This window comes from Vombatus ursinus, unplaced genomic scaffold (assembly GCF_900497805.2).
Source record: "Vombatus ursinus unplaced genomic scaffold, bare-nosed wombat genome assembly UNPS02014863.1, whole genome shotgun sequence".
NCBI lineage: Eukaryota > Metazoa > Chordata > Mammalia > Diprotodontia > Vombatidae > Vombatus > Vombatus ursinus.
The window spans coordinates 1,190,852-1,211,977 of record NW_020954641.1 but is presented as its reverse complement, the minus strand read 5'-3'; the positions used below and the strand labels follow the sequence as shown (position 1 = coordinate 1,211,977).

At 38.5% G+C, this 21,126-nt stretch overlaps 1 protein-coding gene across 1 annotated transcript; it reads right to left on the bottom strand.

Moving 5' to 3' along the window:
• Nucleotides 1–473: 473 nt before the first annotated feature.
• On the bottom strand, nucleotides 474–14,775 carry LOC114027845 (serine protease inhibitor Kazal-type 6-like). The gene is made up of 4 exons (XM_027842035.1): nucleotides 14,698–14,775; nucleotides 11,881–11,906; nucleotides 1,555–1,670; nucleotides 474–723 (listed from the first exon to the last, which is right to left on the bottom strand). The coding sequence occupies exons 1-4, from the start codon at nucleotides 14,753–14,755 to the stop codon at nucleotides 678–680; spliced, it is 246 nt and encodes an 81-aa protein (XP_027697836.1). The 5' UTR covers nucleotides 14,756–14,775; the 3' UTR covers nucleotides 474–677.
• Nucleotides 14,776–21,126: the final 6,351 nt, after the last annotated feature.

Sequence of the window (21,126 nt, the reverse complement as noted above, 5' to 3'; positions counted from 1 at the left end):
TTTTTCCAAAATCTCTACTCTTTTGGTCCATTCCATCTACTTCTGAACCAACCTCTTTGTTCTCTCATTGGTCAACAAAGGCATCATGAGAGACTTTGTCAAAGACCTTGGTGAAATTCAGAAATGCTTCAGCTATAATATTCCCTGATCCATAATGCAGTAATCCTGTTAAGAAAGGAAATTAACTTGGCCTAGCATGACTTACTATTGATGAACTCTTATTGTTTGGGAGTGATGATTACTTTCCTTTTTTCACAAATCGCCTCTTTAATAATGTTTCACAGATAGAGAAAATGAGGTTCCAAAAAAAAAACCAACCTGCACCAGGTCCTATAGTTGGTTAGTGGCAGAGTTGAGATGCAAACCCAAATCATCTGTTGCCATCTCAGGATCCTTTCTGCTATACTGCATATCCCTCTATGCACTGACATTAGTCGAAATTAAAACAAGACTCAGGCTTCTGTGGAATCTACTTTATTCATATAGAATATGTCAGAGGGCATAGATGTAAATTGGTTTAGGCTGAAACCTTTCTCCAGGCCTGAGGTCAGTAAAAGATGTGTATCTATAGTATGATCCCTCACAGAAAAACAAGACAGAAGAGGAATAAGGAAAGAGATCAGGACAATGGAGGAGTAGAGACTGGAGGGTGGTCCGCACACAACACTAGTCAAGCTTCAGCATTTTCCCTGATGCTTTAATTTCACCTTTCCACCACTTTCCCTGTGAAAGAGACACATACAAATATGATAGTTAAAGAAGAGCAGAGCTGGAAGTGACCTCAAAGCTCATCTAGTTGAACTGTCTTATTTCATAGATGAGAAACAGTGGTCCTAAGGAGTGAAGGAGTTTGTCCAAAATCACACAGTAAGTAACAGTCAATTTCAGATCTAAAAGAGCCTAGGTGTTCTAAGTTCCCATCAGTTTTTTTTTCTCTCAAAAGAACATAAGCATTTATCCCTTGGTAGCAGCAGCAGGGTAAGAAGCTGTTGAAATAACCACTAGTCTATGTGGTTGGGTCATCTGAATCTAGCAATACCCAAGCCTAGAGCTCATTGTCTGACATAAGGAGGAAGTATGACATTTTAGAAGGAAAAATTCATTTGGATTAAGGACACCTGGTGTGAATTCTGGACTCGTCCACTTGTTAACTGTGTGATCTTGGTTCAGTCCCTTATCTTCCCTATGGTCTCACTTTCCTCACATATAAAATGAGAACATGGAAGCAGATCATCTTTGAGATTCTCTCTAGCTCTAATATTCTTCAATAGCATGAGTTTCTGTGGTCTTGGTATTTTGGCAGATACAAATATATATTCTACTTCTAATGGGTAGAATTATAATAAGGCTGACTCTTTAGGAGTCTTTGAACAAGTTTTATGTAAAGCTTGGGATTTTCTGAGTGGATGGGATCTTAGAACATGGAACATGGAGTATGGGAGCTGGGAGGGACCTTAGAAGACAGAACACGGAATGTGAGACTTGAAGGAAACTTTGAGTTATCTAGTCCAACCTCCCATTTTACTCATGGGGAAATAGAGATCAATTACTTACGCCACCGCTTTACAGAAGGAGCACTTGTTGCCATAAGTCTGGCCATCAGAGCCACAATGAGGGTTAGATTCTCTGGTGCAATATACCTTGGGGTCTCGAAATTCACCGCAGTCCACCTAGCATAGTACAATAGAAGAATGTTTTACAGAATCTCAGAAATGACCACATTCACAAAGTCAGTATATTTTCCATGAAGCTAAAATCAACCCCTTTATGTACCAGTTTTATGATTAAGCCATTTAAGAAAGAGAGATTTTTCACCTGCATTACCTTTTCTTCTACCATTGTAAATAGAGAGTTGACTATAATTTAGTCTTCTTATCAACAATGATGGGTGATTATGATAAGCATCAAATTTGGAACATTGCTGTCATAAAGAAATATGGTGGGGGTGGAGGGGGAAGGATGCAATCTTTCCCCTGTACTGAATGGCCCCAGAGTGTTACTGAGGAACTGGCAGGTGGCAAACCTACCACCAATATGATATTCCTTGGTAAGCCCCTTAAGATGATGCTATATGATAGTTCATGGATAAAGAAACAATCATATTTAGGCACTTAGATTCGTTGACTACTATTGGAAAGAACATTATAGAACATATAATGCAAGCTTTAATTTTACAGATAGAGAAACTGAGGCCCAGAAGGAACAGTGATTTCCCCAACACCACAGAGAAAGATAAAGGTAGAATAGGAAATAGAATCCAGATGTCCTGATGTCTAGCCCAATGTTCTTGTCTTTATAGGAGAGTAAAGCCATCTCTCTGCCTTGCTATCTATACTCTGGCCATAATCCTATCTCTCTCCCACTGGAGCTGTAGAGTCTAACCCCTGGGACACTGGGCTCTGACATGAGTGTTTACATTACCATTCCTGGAATCAGGCCACCATGTCACTCCTTGACCATATCCTTAGCCTGCAACCACATATATAATTCCCCACTCTCACCCTTTCAGCTGTCCTTCTTCTGCTTTTTTTTCAGCTATTACCATGGAAACTCCTTGAAGGCAAGGCCCACCTTGCTTGCTAATATTTACAAACTCAGAGCTTATAAAAATGTTTGGCACATAGTAAGTGCTTAATAAATGTTCTATTTCTCTATGTAAATTCCCAAGTTAAAGCAATTTGGAATTGTTCAAACATGTCACTAAACTGTCCATACCCTTTGACCAAACTATGCCACTACTAGGGGACATATGAAGAAAGGTGGAATCTGCATCCAGAGAAAGAACTGGTAAATAAAAGTATGTACAGAATAATTTTACATGTGTGTGCATGTGTATGTGGATAAGTATGTCTAATGGTAGCCATCTCTAAGGTGGAGGAGGAAAGAAAAAAAGGAGAAAAACAGAGAAAAAGAAAAAAAAGAAATTTATTATATATAAATGTATTATATTTGTAAATGAAATAGCAAGTTATACATAATAGATTTTTAGTTTCCTGTGGAATCTTTTTTATCATACTATGTTATGGAAGTGCTTATTTTATCACATAAATTAAAAATAAAATAAATTTTTAAAAAGTAAAAAAAAAGAAAAAGCATCCATGTGTATAAAATATTTATAACAACTATTTTCATATAACTTTTTTCATAAAATGGGGTGTCTAATTATTGGGGAACAAACTATAGTATGTGACATAATGGAATATTATTGCACCATCAGAAAGGACAAAAGGGGTAGTTTCAGAAGATGCTGGGAAAGACTCAAAGAACTGATGAAGAATGAAATGAGTAGAACTAGGAGAACAATTTATACAAGCAGCCATTTTAAAACATGTAGGTTTTTTTTCTTGGAAAACTTAATATTTACCCATACTAATTTCTTTAGTAATATGGGACTTTGCACAGCCCATAAAAAGCAAAGTATTTATGAGATTTATTATTATTGTTAATTATAATACTACATTTATATGGTATCATAAAGTACTTTCTTCACAACCATCCTTTGATGTAGGTAATGCAAGTCTTATTATTCCCATAAAATGTGATGAAGAAGCTAAGGCTCACAAAATTTAAGTGACTTTGCCAAAGGTCACATGCGGCATGTGTAGAGATGAGACATAAATCCAAGTCATCTTCAGATTCTAATATCACTGGTCTTTCTACTACACTTTTCCCTTTCATCTTATAGAAGGGGGAAAAAGCCCTGAGAGAGGCAGTGATTTGTCCCAAATCCCACAGGTTATATGAAAGAGCTGAAATTGTTGCTCCAAATCAAGATCCCTTTTCAGTAACATGGGATGCAAACTGCCAATCTCAATCCCTTTTTGTCCCACCAGAGATAAGGGAGCAGCTTGTGCTACCAACCTGCCCCTCCTTCTCACACACACACACACACACACACACACACACACACACACACACACACACACACACACACACCCCTACATACACAATAGTGGCAGCAGATTAAGCTGATGAAAATCAGGTTCTTCAAAGAGGTGGGTTTAATTCCTAATTAGTGTGTTGTATAGTCCAACATGTACAGTTTATGTGGGTGCTGTTAGTCTCTCCTACTGCCTACCAAGGGGTATTTTGTCCAGGACCGACATTAAAATTGGGCTCAGAATTCATTGAAAAGGTTGGCTTGACCAAATGGATATAGTTAGTAATAAAAAAAGAAAGAAAACTAAAAGTCCATTACATGACAGAGATAAATACTTGACCTGATAACCTTGGGGTCCAGGCTCTTTTTTTCCTTTGGCAAAGGAGATAAGGAAGAGGCACTAGTGGCCTTGTCTTAATTCAGTCCCTTACCACCTAGCCTACAGACAAGGACCTTTGCTAGAGACCTAGAATTCTCCCACAGTTCCCTAGGGAAGGATGCAGGATGAGGCATTTGTGCTACCGAGGAAAGCAAAGGGAGGAAAGAGGGCTGGGGCTCGGGAGTTACCCAAGAGATTTCACTTCATCACAGATCAATTTCCCTGGTGATTGGAGTTAAGAAAAGGTCCTCCTCTCTGAGCCTCTGTGATGGGCAATACATAACTGTCACCCTCAGGGCAGCCAGGGTTTTTGGTCTGTTTGCACTAAAACTGTCCCAAGCAGGAAACCACTAACCATGGTTTTGTGGGCCTTAGAGATAGAATATAGAAAATAGAATACTAGACCTAAAAGAGAAAGTAGAACTCAGAATACCTGAGCCTGGGGGAATCTGAGAGGTCACCTAACCCAGGCTTTCTATTTTACAGATGAGGAATTTCAAGACTTGAAATGGAAAATATCTTTCCTAGTGTCATAGTGGTAAAGATTTGAACCCATGTCCTTTGTCTCCTAATCTAATACTTTTCCCATTATCAATGAAGATGATACCAAAATCTTGCTCTTTACAAGATCTTTATAAGTTGTGAACATTTTTTAACTCAGAATCTGAGCTCCCTTTTCCAGGGTGTGCCATTTGAGGTTTGCTTGTCATCGAACTTCACAGGAAAAATAGGCTCCATGCTGATCCCATCTAAGCATAATATCACAATAGTTCCCATTTCATTATCGTGCTACAGTTTGCAAAATACTTTCCTTACAACATAAGGAGTGATTATTAGGACATAAGGAGTGATATATGACTATCCTATTTTGTAGAGGAGAAAACTGAAACTCAGAAAGGAGAAAAGCTGGTTGGAAAAGTGGGGGATGTGTTCCTGCCTTCATAATTTCCTAAAACTAGCAATAGTCACTTTCTTCCCCTCCTCCCAAGCCAAAGCCAGTGAGATTTTCTGAGACCTCTATAGACAGGACTGCCCACAGGGATCCCCTTCTGTCTGAATTTGACAGCACTATCTGATCCAACCCTTTCCTTATTTAGATAAGAAAACTGAGAGAGAGACAGAGACAGAGAGAGAGATACAAAGAGACAGAGACAGAGAGAGACAGTAATACAGGGACAGAGAGACAGAGACAGAGACAGAGAGAAGAGAGAGACTTCTTCAAGGTCACATAGCTAGTTACAAGGAGATCTGAACCTTGAAACCAGGTCCACCAGCTCTAAAACCAATACTTTTGAGGATCTGTTCAGACAATGAAGATAAGGAACTAACCCACTGGTCACTACTCTTTACTTACCAACCCATCCTGCCTCCCCATACACATTTTTTTTTCTGAAGGTTGATGGAATAAATGGGTCCTGGAATTGTGTATCGATGCAAAACCTGGAGTATAGGCTCCCCTGACCCTTCTGGCATCGAGTCTCTGGGGCCATTCTTGCTCCCTCTTCCCCATGAGAGAAGTGAGCATGTGAATCAGGTGGAAGGAGGGAATAGGATGCAATATCAACTTCTAGGAGCTGAGGATGACCAGGGCCTCATACTTCTCTCCAACCTTGGCCCCCAACTTCAACTCTCATAAATAGCCCTCCCCATCTAACCTTGTTTTTAACCACCAAACACTGATAATTTAGCACCAGTCCCTATTCTTCCTCTATAATTTAATAAATTCTGGTATCCAAAATCATCCCCCATCTGACCATGGCCCCTAACCTCTTTCCAATCAAAATCTAGTCCCCATATCTGCCTATCCAGCCATGGTTCTCAACATTCTCACCTAATCTTGGTCCCAAATCCCACCATTCTTCCGTTTCATTCCTGGTCCACGGAAACCCTTCATTCAAACCCTGGTCCATAATTTTTTCCATGTATTACTGGTTCCCAGCTCCTCTCCTATTCAGTTCTGACCTGATTATCACCATTCTAACTTTGTCCCTAGGTTCCTTCTATCCAACCATGGTTCCCAAAATACACTATCCAAGCTTGCTCTTCCTTCTACCCCATCCTACCCTGGTCCCAAGGCAGCTAGGTGGCACAGTGGATAGAGTGTTAGGCCTGGAGTCAGAAAGACTCATCTTCCTGAGTTCAAATCTGGCCTCAGACACTTACTAGCTATGTGACCCTGGGCAAGTCACTAAACCTTGTTTGCCTCAATTTCCTCATCCACAAAATGAGCTGGAGAAGGAAATGGCAAACTACTCCAGTATCTTTGCCAAGAAAACCCTAAATGGGGTCACAAAGTCAGACATGACTGAAAAAATGACATCCTGGTCCCCACATGCCTCATCCAGTCTTGATTTCTGAACCCTAATTCTCAGTGCTCCCATCCCCATCTAACCCTGGTCATTAATCTCAAATTGCTCCTGAGAGTATCTTTGTAAAAATTATTCCTAGTAACATGTTAGAAAATTGGGATAGCAACATTTTCTCTTTTTGTTTTATAATATATTGGGTTTTAAAAACTTCTTGGATTTCTCAGGAGTCTCCAGGAAATGCTGACCTATGATATCTAGTTTTAATCCTAACTCTTCTGAACTGGGAGTTAGAAAACCTTGAATTATTCCAATTCTATCTCTGTAACAATTGCGACCAAGGGCAAATAACAAACCCTCCAAGTTTCATGTTCTCTTCTGTAAAATGAGGGCTTTGGACTTCATTGCCTCTAAGGTCTCTTCTAACTCTGACATAGTTGACAGAAGCTCATCTTGTCTTGTAACAAGACCTGGGTTAGAATCCTAGCTGTGACCTTAGCTGTGTGATCCTGAGTAAGTCTCTGAGAATTAGCTTCCTTATCTCACAACCCAGTTGGTTTAATAAAATTGCTTAAAGTCTTAGAGAAGGATGTGTTGCTTTTGCCAAGAGTAGTACTAGGAATAGTAATGGTAACTATCATTTCAGCTTCCAGGCCAAATTATTCACAGAGGTGGGCTGTGTTCATAATCACCATGCTACCCTATGACTATGCCCCCAAAATTTCTCTGTATAAGTTAACAAAAGTTAATTATTAAGTGCTTATTATGTGCCAAGTGAGTACAGGACTATAGGTTTATAGTAAGTATCAGGCTGAACTAATTCCTATAACACCTGTAATACCAGGCAATTTTCAGTAATAAATTCTTCAAAGCTTAGGCTTAGGTTCCTCAAAATGTATTAGGAAGAATCCTGGGTCTCAAAACCTAGGTTCAAATGTTGACTTTGCCACCACCTATGTGACCTCATTCAAGTCATTTTACTACCTTGATTTCCTTGCCTGTAAGTGAAAAAAGAGAATTTTGGGGCAGCTACATGACGCAGTGGATAGAGCACCAGCCCTGAAGTCAAGAGGACCTGAGTTCAAATTCAGCCTCAAAACAAACACTTGACACTAGCTGTGTGACCCTGGGCAAGTCACTTAACCCCAACTGCCTAAATTTAAAAAAAGGGGATTTTTATTAGGTTATATCTAAACTATATTTTACATAGCTCTCTCCTATGTAGTAAATGCTTCTTACAAGGAGATGTATATCCAAATTGTACAGTAAAACAATTTTGTTAAATTTATGAAAAGCAGTGAGATATAATGGAAAGGACTTTGGTTTTGAGTTAGGAAACTAGGTCTGGATTCTGAACTTTACTCATTGTGTGACCTTAGGTGAATCACTTGTTTTATCTGAGTCTCGATGACCACACCTGTAAAGTAGGTATAATAATAATGCAATTTCCCCCTTCACAAGACTGTTCTCCAGAAAACATTATGACATAGGACTAAAACTGAAAGGGACCTTAGTGGTCATCTAGTCCTACTCCCTTGTTTTTTGCATAAGGAAAGTGAGACCCAGGATTACATGACTTGCCTAAGGTTTACATTGAGAATGACAAAGGCAAGTCTTCTCACTCCAAATTCAGAGTTCATTCCACTGTTCATCTAAATCTTAAAGTGCTGTAGCAATGAGGGCTGTTACTGTTATCATGTGTGACATGGTTGTTTGTGTATAGGGTTCATCTTGTTTCTGTATTCCAAGCTGCTTGAAGTTACAGACTACATTTATTCATAGAGCTATCCAGAGCAGGCTGCTGTTAACAGGTAAAGGGCTTAATAATTGTTTTTCATTTTTAAATGGGAATAGCTGACTTTCAATCTTATCTCTGTTTCTTACTTACTACACGATGGTAGCCAAGTCATTCCCACTCTTGGGACCTCAGTTTCCTCCACTATTAAATGAATGAATTGAACTGGAAAATTCCTTATAATTCTAAATAAATCATAGTCAAGGTCCATCTCCACCCCAATAGGCATGTAACCTGTCCCCAACGTCAGCATGAAGTAGTGGAAAGAAGGATTTGAAGTCAGTGCATCTTCGTCTTCTACTTTACCATGTAAGTGTTCTTAACCTTTCTGGGCCTCAGCTCATTCCTCTGTCAAACCTCAAGAAGATAGGTGGTGTCCCTTGAAGCTCCCTTATTCTAGGAGGCAGGGAAGCCAAAGTGGTTAAAGAATAGATTCTGAAAACAAGAAGAAATCTTCGAGGTCTTGACCAGCCTAAATCTACTTGTGAGAACAAAATGAATGTTTTATATATTTTGAAACACTGATGTATATGCGGATAATCGAAGGGCTAATCATAGTTCATTCTGATCTATTCATTAAAACATCTCTAGGGTACACTTTCATACTCTAAGCACTTGAAAGCAATTAAAGTGCTTCTATTTAAATTAAAGTTATTCAGACATTTCAATGTAACTTTCTTTCCCCCAAGTTAAGAATCAAGTATTGAGGATTTTAAGATTACAGGATTGAAAACTGGAAGGGATCTAAGCAATTCTCTAATCCAAATCATCTCATTTGACAAAGGAGGAAACTGGGGCCAAAGAAGTACAGTGACTTGTTATATAGGAAGTATGGCGTAGGAGAAATAGCAGTGAGCCTAGACTCAGAGGAAAGACCCAGGCTTGATTTAATTCAATTCAACAAACATTTATTAAGTACCTGCTATACATAAGATACTGTGCTGAGCATTGGAGGTACAAAGACCAAGAGAGAGGGGGGATGCAGAGGGGGAAGAAAAAAGTAGAGAGACAAAGACAGGATAGAGATAGAAACAGAGACAGGACAGAGACAGAGCCAAAGAGACAGAAAGAGAGTGCATTCTACTGGGAGTCAGCTGAACCTGAACTCTCCTCCTAACTCTATCCCTAAATCACAACATAACCATTTTATAGAGAGAAATCAATACTCCAGGTTAAAGTTGAACTAATTGGTCAGTAAGGTCCTCTCTAGTCCTAAGATTTTATTATTTCTATGATCTTATATCACTTTGCCTCCTTGAGACTGTTAGCAAAAGGAGAAAGTCTGACTAAATGACAACTAAGGTCCCTTTCAATTTCAGATCCTAAATAGAGTCAGGATCGGAAACAAAGTTTCTTCTGACTACAAACCTGGAACTCTTTCCATGACACCCAAAGCTAATGTAGGAATGGGCTAGAAAACAAGGGGGGGGGAGAATATTTTTTTTTTCCTTTTGCCCTAGTAGTCAAGAACAAACAGGTTAAAGTGAATAGTTTTATCGTCTCTCCTACATGTCTCAAGGAGAATAGACTGCTAAGGAGCTGCCTTTGACGGGACAAAGATGGTTTTGATGTGCTCTGAAAGGGAGATTTTGTCTTCTGCCTTACAGGTATAAGTAGTGTAAAGCTTGTCCTAACAGGATATACTTCAGTCTCTCATTCAACTTACAATCAGAGACTCTTAGGCCTGGAATAGAGCCTTGGTACACGCCAAGTCCAATCCAATAGCTTTAAAGGGGAAGAAACCAAGGCCCAAAGAGAAGTGACGTCCAAAATTATATAGTAAGTTGGTGATTAATAGAGCTGCAACCGGACCTCGGCATTACAACATCCTACCCTGCTCAGCTGCATTCTGCCACGATATGGAATCACCAGTAGCATGAGAGAAACCAAGGATTTCTGGTGTCCATGTGGTGGCCCTGCTGTGAGTTACTATCATTGCATACACCTGTATCTAGAACTCTACAGAGGCAGCTAGATGGTACAATGAGTAAGAGAATTGTGCCTCAAGTCAGGAACACCTCTGTTCAAATCCAGCTTCAGGCACTTCCTAGCTGTGTACCTGTGGGCAAGTGGCTTAACCTTTGTCTGCCTCAGTTTCCTCATTTATAAAATGGGGATAACAATAGCCCTAACATGCCAAGGTTGCTGTGAGGATAAAATGAAATTATATCTGTAAATTATATCTATATATTATATTGTCTATATATAATATATGTTAGATATTATATATAGGTATTATATATTTCTATCTATAATTTATATATTACATATAAATTATATCTATAAAGTGTTTTGCAAACCTCAAAGTGTGATATAAATGCTAGTATTATTATTATTAATCTATGTCTATAAAACATGTGCACAATCAGAAAACAGGATCTTTAGAACTGGAAGAGACTTTAGAAATCCCTTCAGAGGAAGGAGCTGAGGCCCAGAGTGGTGAAGTATAGTTTTGAGAACAAGAAATACAATAGTTCTGCTTTCCTCTGCCCTAGTCAGGCCCCCTAGTCAGGCCACACCATAAGTACTATGTCTCCTTCCAAGTGTGACAATTGCAGAAGGATACGGATAAGCTTCAACATTTACAGAGGAAGGAAGCCTGGAAAGTGAGTGGATCAGAAAACATGTCCTCCCAGCTCTTGTTGCAGGTGCTGAGAATGATTAGCCTGAAGAAAAGAAGACTTAGGGGAAAAATCAATTTCTTAAAACATTTGAAGGATGATGATCTTTCAGATTTGTTTGACTTGGTTCCAGAGGACAAAACTAGGTATAATGGGGAAATTTTACAAGAAGGTGAATTTCGATTTAACATGTGAACAAACTCATTAACAATTAGAGCCATCCCAAAAAAGGATGGGCTGCCAGAAGAGGTAGTGAGTTCCCTATCACTAGATGTCTTCAAGTAGAGGCTAGATCCATACCTCTTTGGGCCTTATTTGGAGATATCATAGAGAAGATTCTGGTCAAATTGGACTAGATGTCCCCCAAAGTCCCTTTCTACTCTAATGTCCTGTGATTCTAAGTGACTTGCTCATGGTAAAACAATAAATCACACTTTACATGGCTAAAGCCCAAGATGCAGCCTGGTACAATGGAGAGAACACTGGATTTGGAGTCAGAGGACTTTGGTTCAAATCCTTATTCTACCATTTATGACCTTTGTGACTATTGGGCAAGTCACTTAGCCTCCCTGAACCTCAATTTCCTCATTAGTAAAGTGAGGGTGTTGAACTATTTGTTTTTTTAAGGTCCCTTTGAAGCTATGATCCTAGAATTTTGTTGGAGGTGTCCACTAGACAGTTAGGATAAGTGGAGCCCCTTCCCAGCCATAACCCTAAATCCCCAATTTAGACTGAATGGTCTAGAAAGCGTATTTGTATTGGTGAGGTACACATGCTCATGGGCTTAGTATTATATTCTCTGTGTTCAACCCCAAGTCAGGTTCCATGGTTTCATATAAAATTTAGAAATAATGAGTCACTGCTTGGCCTGGAAAAAGGGAGAAATAATATGTACTGACCTTCCCTCCTCCTTGACTGGTGACATCTGGAAAAACAAAAGCACAAAACTCATATAATGAAATTTCCAAACCTTTAATGAAGGAAAAGCTTTGTATCTATCTAGCAAGATTTCTTGACTTATCAAAGACAGAGGACAAGAGTTATGACTATGTCAGAGTAGTAGATTTTATGACATTTTACCAGCATTTATTTACCCCAAGGTTACTAGGGATGAAACTATTCTGAGACTGGAAAAGGAAAAGATCATGGCCAGGAACTGATTGACAAGCAGTATGGTAAAGTTTAACCTGACATGACCTGACATGAAAGTGAGAAAACCTAGGTTCCAGCCCTGGCTTTGCCACTGGTTTTCAGTGTGACTTTGGATAAAATTCTCTCCCTCTCTGGGCTTCAAGTTCTTCCTCTATAAAACAGGTTTAACTATATTAAAGTTCTTTCCACTACGGCTGTAACATTCTGGAATTCTCGAAATTCATAACTGGGTAGGAGAATCATGTCCAAGAGATTTGACCCACCAAAATAATTTGACTAAATCAGTGTCTGTAAAGGAGGGCAATCACATTAGTAGGGGGTTTAAAATCACATTGTACAGGGGCAGCTAGGTGTTGCAGTGGATAGAGCACTGGCCCTGGAGTCAGGAGAACCTGAGTTCAAATTTGGACCTCAGAAATATAACACTCACTAGCTGTGTGACTCTGGGCAAGTCACTTAACCCCAATTGCCTCACCAAAAACAAACAAACAAAAAAAAAAACCACCCTGTTGTACAAATTAGAAACTGGAGATCTTTCTTTCATTTGGGGAAGAGAAGTCTTAAGGGTCAAAAGGGGGGTATTTGACTTTAAATATTTTTGTTCTGGTTAAGCCAAGAAGACAAAACTGTTGGGAGCTGCTGAAAGACATGTTTCATTTTGATATATGGGAAACATTAGTAATTATCAAAGCTGCCCCCAAATAGAATGAATAGCATTGGAAAGTAGTGAGTTCCCCATTACTAGAATTCTTCAAGCAAAGGCTGGATAACTTTATGCTCGTCAGGGATATTGCAAGGAACTAGGAGTCCCTGTCAGTTCTGAAATTCTATGATCATGGTTTGAGATAAAGAAACTGATGACCCAAAAGGGGAAATGACTTGTTTAAGTTAATGACAATGTCAAGATTTCTGAAATCAGATCTTTTTACTATAAATCATAACCCTAATTCTCTCTAATATACCATAGATGCCTAATATTTTAGGGAATTAAATTCATTAAACAATTAAATAATTTTAAGCATAGTGAAATGCAAAGAACTTGGGACTGGGAGGCAGAATTATTCAGATGACTAAGTATATACCTACGTGGAATAAAGCCAATTAGTCACATAAAATTTGGGATTTTTTTTTCTAATTAACTTCAACTATACTACTGTCTGAACTGTTTAGAACTATATGTCCCTACTTGCTCCAGCTCAGGCCATAGGTGTAGAGAAAATTCTTAGGAGCACAAGAGGAGGATGAAATTTAAAATTTTAAATCCAATCCAATCCTTAAATCCAAGTCTTTAAATCCAATGAGATGACTCTCATTATCATTCTTCACAAACTCTCAAAACCAAAAAGGATTTTAGAACATAAACTATAAGATGACAGAACTAGAAGTTACCTTACAGTACATCTATCATAACCATTGAGTCATTCATTTTACTTCCCAAGAACTTTACCCAAGTCATGCATCAAATTAGTGACACAGTTAAGATTTAAATGCAGAGATATTGACTCTCAACTTAAGACTCTTTTCACTACTCTATGGTAGGAGGAGGTAGGTCAGGAGAAATAAATAACCTAAAGAATTCAGCCTATTTACTTGCTTTGTGTAGCAAGACAATCTTTGTTCATATGACAAAAGCCACCAAATTGGAATAGTTAATACAGGGTGTAGGGTAATACTGACATAGAAATATTTTGACCATTTATACAAATGTTAATCATTAAGATGGTCTCCAACACTGTTTTGGCTGATTGTATGCAGACATGGGCTCATTCTCTAACCCAGGAAATCTTCCATTCCTGTGCCCAAGAAAAACATTGACAAGTTGGAGTAGGTAAAGAGGAAGGTGTCCAGGATGGTAAATGGAATAAAATCGGTGCTATATGAGGAAATCAGAGTATTGAGCCTGGAGGAGGAAGGGAGATTGTAGAACATATATTTATTGCCTTTTTAGTTATTTTTGAAGTATTACCATGTAGATGAGAGATTAGGCTTGTTTGTCTTGCTCTCAGAGTTTAAAACTAGGAACAATGGGTAGACAGTGGCCCCCAAAAGTGACTTGACTGAAAATTAAACATTGCAATGATCAAATCATTCCCTTAATCCAATAAATCTGTTATCCCTGTGTCCAACAAGGAAACCTTCTTCTGCCCTAAAAATTTTGGCCCAGGACTAAACAGTTTTCTGAGTGAGGTCTGACTTACATGGAAGACAGCAGGAATTTAGCTTCCCTAATTCTTGCCCTCAGGCTTCCATTAGTGTCTCCTGAGATTTCATTAGTTAATTTGATTGCTATGTCACACTGTTGATAATTGTTGGCAATTCCAGTCCATTGAGACCACCCCCATCTCAGGAACTTCGGATGTGAATTGTTTGTCTAGCTACATATCATCCCATCTTGTCCTTCAAAATGATCTTATGCAGAGCCAGTCCCTCTACCATTTTTTAAAGTACTGATTCCTTTAAAGATGTATCCATTATCAGTCTCTGCCCTGGTCAGAAAAGTATAGTTGCCAAATAAATGGAATACTAACAAATTAATAACATACCCAATAATCATTGGAACTCACCTGAAAAGAAGCAGAAAAGAGCCAGAGAAAGAAGTACAAAGGCACCTGTTGCTTTCATGGTGGCCAAGTGAGACTGCTCCAGCTAAACCAGCTATGGTGAAGAAGTGTTCCACATAGCATACATATATATAGACATGGTATTGGGAGTGGGAATCCCCACCTTGTTTATAAAATCACCTTCTAAAGTTACCTCCAACCCTAAAAGGGAAGATATTTATTGGAGCATGTCATGAACTTAAAGGAATGTTTTATGCTCCACATCATTGGGAGAAATTAGAACAATTATGAGTCGCACCTTAGATCTCATTCATTAAGAGGATATAGCCTTCAAGGGACAGGTAATCTCCATTTTTCTGACCAACCGGTCCCTTTCCCAAGATTTCCACTGCCTTCAAGCAGGTGAGTCACCAGGGAAGGTGAATCACTGGGGAAGCTCTGGCTGATCTCTGTATGGAGCTGCCCAGCTGAGACCCATTAACACTGGTCCTAATGATTCACTCTAGAAGAATGAAGGGTCTTGATGAAGTAAGTGTTGAGTGTGACTTTAATTTTGGAAGGGTCTCGATCTTCCCAGGAGCCGTAGGAGAGAGACAATAATTCTTTTTTTCATTGCCTCAATGTCTTAGTTTGTAAAATGTGGATAATATTACTTGCACTTCCTAACTTACACCTAATTCACAGAGTTGTTTGAGGAAAAACTTAAATAGTATAGAAATGTATTTTTAGTAGAATTTATTTTCTGAGGGTAAAATTTTCTATTAATAAGATCTAAATGTGAGTCATACAATTGTCTTAATATTTGGATCTTTTGCCATCCTTTCTTTAAGTCTAATTCATATTCTTATTCTCTCTCAAAGCTTTCCCTGACTTCTCCAGTTAGAAGTGATCTTCCCATCTGATCTCATAGCACATTTTATTACTTTCCTTTTAGATATTTATATTCTAATTTGTAATATATATGTGCATATAGAAAAAATATATATATATAGTCTTTTCTAGAAGCTGTTTAGAGTAATGAATAGAGAGATGGCCTGGAAGCCAGAAGTAATAAAAAATAATAACAGCTAATATTCTTAGATCTGTTCAAGGTTTCCAAAATACTTAAACTTGCATTATGCGTACCATCATCACTAAAAATATGAGATGTAGGTGCCATAATTATCTCCATTTTACAGATGAGGAAGCTGAGGCAAGCATGATTAAGTGGTTTGCTCAAGATTACACAGCTTGTAAATGTCTGAGGAAGGATTCAAACTCTCACCTTCCTAACTCTAAGTCCAGAACCTTGAATTCAAGTTTCATTCTGATATGTACTTAGCTGTGTCATCTTGAGCAAGTCATTTAATTTCTCAGAAATCCAGGTGACTCACTAAGACTATGAGTTTTAGAGAATATGCTGACCTACATTGGTAAAAGGAGTTTTCTCATCGGAGATTTCAGTACCTTTCCTTATCCCCTAAACACTCTTACTTGATAAACTCCCTTACTTGATAAACTCCCTGAGGGTAGGATTCTGTCCTGTTTATAATATTTGCCTTCCTTCTCAGTGCTGAATACAAACAGAGTCATGCAAAAAATAAGTGAAGGAACAAATGTATGAAAGAAAAAAAAAAACATTAGGTGTTCACAATAATCCAGACACCTTGCTAAACTTAATGTCATTGTTAAATGAATTAATAAATGAATCTTATAACCCTACCCCCCAAGCCCCTTCCCTTTCTCTAGCCTGCGCTGATGTTTAAACAAAACATTGCTTATGGGATAATTATAGACTCCTCAGTCTGACATTCAAAGCTGGCTATGCTATGGCCAACACCTATCTCTTTGACTTGAACACACTTGACTCCCTTTCACAGACTACAGTCCAAGTCCAAAGTCAACAAGGTACTCACTATCTTCCAAATGTGCCACAATATTTTCCTATCTCTGTATCTTAACTTATTCTGCTCCTTACACCTGGAATATCCTGTTCCACTCAGTAACACTTGTGACCATTAAAATTCTGTGCATCTTTCAAAGCCTATTTCAAATGCCACCTCCATCACTAAGCCTTCTATGATTTTCCTGAGTTGAGAATGATTGCTTTCTCACATGAAGCCATAGTACTTTCTAATCCTCTTATTTGCTTATCATGTTTGATTAGTATTATATTCATCTATACATATTTTTCTCCCCTTCCGATATTGTAAGTCAGTTGAGGGAAGGAACTTTGTCTTTCTTTGGTTTATATCTTCCCAAGTGCTAAGAAGAGTAATGGTTTGACTCTAACAGGTGTTTATGATATGAATAAACCCAGCATCTGAGATAGGGCTCCGTAGGTTGTGCCTGTGGTTTAAATGATATCATTTGCAGCTGGAGTGTTGCACACAGTTATGGCTCCACAGTTTTAGGAAGGACACTGATATATCCAATCCCTATCCATATCCTTTGTAGGACTACATGTTGCTTTCTCTGATAGAATGTAAGCTCCTTGAGGGTAGATAGGATTTCATCTTTGTGCCTGTATCTCCAAAGCCTACTATTGTGCCTAGAATGTAAGTCAATTTAATAAGTGTTTATTAAATAAATGACTTAATAGTAGCAAGAAGCAGCAACAAGGAATAGTGATAAGTGTATTGGACGTGGACTTAGGAAACCCTGAGTTCAAATCCTGCCTCAACCACTTACCAGCTGTGTAACCCTGGCAAAAGAATTATTTTGCACTCTTGGCCTCGATTTTCTCACATATCAAACGAAGGGGTTAGACTAACTAGCTTCTAAGGTCCCTTACAGCTCTAAATCTACGCTTTCATGAACTTTGAAAACCTGACAGAAATGAGCCCAGGTAACACTTTCTAATATTTGAAGTCAAAGGAAAGTGGAGTGGGCTAGCTGAAAGGTGGCAAGTTTCCCATCATTAGAAGTCTTCAAGGAGAAGTTGCCTGGCCATTTGTTAGGTAGGCTGTATGAGTATTTGTTTCTAGGTAGTGATTAGGCTAAATGACTGCTAGGGTCCCTTTCAATTCCACAATTTTGTAACCTTATAAAATAAGGACTAAGAAGAAGGAAACCAACTTCGGTGCCAAAGGGAAACCAGAGGAATTCAGTAATCCAAGCAATCCAAGGCTCAATCTATCTATCTATCTATCTATCTATCTATCTATCTATCTATCTATCTATCTATCTATCTATCTATCTATGCTTATGTGGGTCAGTCATTGTTTTGTACAGCAGGTTCCAATTAAACCAGACCAATGAACTCCTCTCCCCTTGTGGTCAGACAGGCTATTCTCTTCCTTGGATGAGGAGAAGACAGAGGAATAATTTCTAAGTCACTTCTGAATAATTAATGAAATTCTGGACTGTACAGGGAGCCAGGCAGCATAGTATTATGAAAATGACACTGGGTTTTGAGTCAGAAGACCTAAAATCATATCTACGTTATAATATTAACTGGGTGAAGTTAAGAAAGCCACTTCACCACTCTGGGCCTCAGTTCCCTCACCTAAAAAATTAAGGAATTAAAAGAGATAATAACAATAGTCCACATTTATACAGCACTTTGAGGAATGCAAAGCATCTTACATAGATGATCTCATTTGAGCCTCACCACAACCCTATGAGGTAAGTACTATAATTATCCATATTTTATAGATAAGGAAATTGGGACTTAGAGGGGATAAGTGACACAGCTACTAAGTATCTGGGGCAAGAATTGAACCATAGTGTTCCCTGACTGTATGTTCAGTATTCTATGACAGTATCAAAGGTCCCACTCAGCTCTTATTCCACGATCCTATGATCTACATGTCGTTCCCTAATTTGTCCAACAATGTAGACAGTATCGTCTTTCTACTCATCTAATAGTCACTCTCAGGCACTTCCAAGGACAAATCTTTGAGGTTGTCCCCTCTCCCACCCTCTTTGCTTTTCTATCAAGGAACAGAGCCTTCTTTGGATTTCAGGTGAGAAGAATTCTATAAAGTTTGTCCTGCCTCTTTTCCCTGTTAACCAGATCGAAGAGAGGAATAGCATCATTTTCTTTCTATAAACTTACAAAACAATAATGAACAATCAAGGTGCATTGAGAAAAAAAGAGCCCTAATCTATCAAAAATGTGGTATGTAAGAACCCTATAAAAATGTATTTTCAATTAAGCAGCCAGGGTAATTTCGAAATGAGAGGTAATGAGCCTCATTTTAACAAACACACTACAACTCATGGGTGTTGTCCTTCAAATGACTAGTAGTCTTTAGCAACTTACCTTTCCATAGAACTTTGATGTTTACAAAGTATTCCCTCACATTTAACCTATAAATCCAAGTAAGCCATAGAACCTAAAGTTTTAAGGGACTTTAAAGACCATTCAATCCAACCCCATCATTTTACAAAGAAGGAAACTGAGACCAAGAGAGGTTAAATGACTGGCCCAAGGAAATGCAGTTAGTAAATAACAAAGCCGAACTCTGAATTGAAGTCTTCATATTCCTCATCCAGTGTTCTTTCTCTTCTCTTCTCCCATACAGCATAGACCATTAGAACTGGGAAGGCTCTTCAAGATCAGCTCCAACTCCCTTATTGTAGAGATGAGAAAATAAAGGACCAGAAAGTTTTAAGTGACTGATGAAAAAACTGATGAAAAAGCTTGTTAGTAGTAGAGCCAGATTTCCAAACTAGGCACTCTGACTTCAAAGTCGAGAATTTTCATATCTATCTCCATGATCTCTTACTTTTCATTCACATCACACCCACTCTAATTCAGGATCTCATGATTTCTCATTTTATCCATTGCAATAGGCTCCTAATTGGCATTCTTGCATCTAGGCTCCTCTGCCTCCCATCCAGCCCCTGCTCAGCTGCCAAATGGCTATTTGTAAGATACAGGCTGGACCACATCCCTCCCCAGCTCAGGAAACTATGGCCTCTCAGATAAAGTATATACTCCTCTCTTTGAGATTTAATGTCCTTCACAGCTTGCCAGCAGCCTGTCTTTTTCACATTCCTCCTCTTCCTCATACACACTATGTTCCAACCAAACTGCTTGATTTGTTACTCCCAGAATTCTGAATTCCATTCCATGTCTATTTCTTTGCACAGGCTGCATCCTATGCCTGGCATTGTCTCCCTCTTCACCTCCGCCTCTTTTAATGCTTACCTCCATTCAAGGTGTCAGGTTGGGTCACCTCCTACAAGAAATCTTTCTTGATTCCTGAAATTGTTATGATTCTCAACCTCAGTTCCCTCCCTTCCAAAATAAATATACCATTTTATATTTGTTTTGCATATATTTTTGTATTTACTTATCTATGTACCTGTTGTTTCCTTCTAGATGTTTCTCTCTAGAATGAGTCATTTGAAGTCAGTGACTTTTTACCCTTAGGACTTACCACAGTGACTGACCCATAATGTTAATACATGATTTTAATTAGATTGAATTGAATTCCCACTACTCCACTTATTATGTCTATTTTAGAGATGAGGAAAATTAGAATCCTCACTTTGCATCTGGGTTGAGTACAGAAAATTCACTAAACTGAGTAGTCACAAAAACATAGAATACATCTTTGTTCTATGTTCTACATCTATGTTCGTTATGCCATAGGAATAATTTATGTGCCAACATTAGGTTCGCTAAAGCCAACCAAAAACTAGCTAACCCATAATTCCTTCAAAGGATAGTAGACTTTTTGCTTGGTGTAGCATCAAAGGATACCAAGTTTATTTACGAAGTTATTTCTATTCTAACAAATGTGTGTTGCTATCTCTACCATCATCATTATTTGTGCAAAGTGTGTTAGATAGTGAGTGAGGTGATCAGGATACCAGTCCTGGCTCTGTCATTGACTTAGAGATTCGTCAACTCATCATTTTGAGTTAGAAGGGACCTTAGAAGTCATTAAGTACACCTCCCTCATTTCACTGATGTAAGAGTCAAAGCTCAGAGTGGTGAAATCGTTAAGCCAAGATCTTTCAGGTGGCAAGAAACAGACCTAGGATGTGAGCACAATTTAGTGAAAAGAACATTAACTCTGGAATCAGAGGACTTGGATTCAACCCTGCCTCTGATGCATATGACCTGTATGACCTTGGACAAGTCACTTAACATTCCCTCCTCCTCCCTAGGCCTCACATTCCTCATCTGTAAAATGAAGGGGATGGACTTGATGAACTTAATGCCTTCTGAGATCCCTTTTAGCTATACATCCACGATGTTGTTAAATTTTTAATTCAACCAACATTTGTTAAGTACTGATTATGTGCCAGGCACTGGGAATTTAATGACAAAATGACATAATCCCTGCCTTCAAGGAGCTTCCATTCTTTTGTGGATAACACAATATGGATGAATATAATTAATTTCAAAGCATATACAAAGTAATTTCTAGGGGGAGGACATGGGTCTGATTATGGGGTTTAATAACTCAGATTGTCTAAACCAGGGATGGGAGA

Bases quoted from the DNA above. Each gene is read 5' to 3' on its own strand.
- LOC114027845 (XM_027842035.1), bottom strand. From the start codon at position 14,755: ATGAAAGCAACAGGTGCCTTTGTACTTCTTTCTCTGGCTCTTTTCTGC. The intron at 11,907-14,697 runs GTGAGTTCCAAT...TTGTTTTTCCAG, and splicing joins TCTTTTCTGCTTCTTTTCAG to ATGTCACCAGTCAAGGAGGA. The intron at 1,671-11,880 runs GTCAGTACATAT...GTACTATGCTAG, and splicing joins CCAGTCAAGGAGGAGGGAAG to GTGGACTGCGGTGAATTTCG.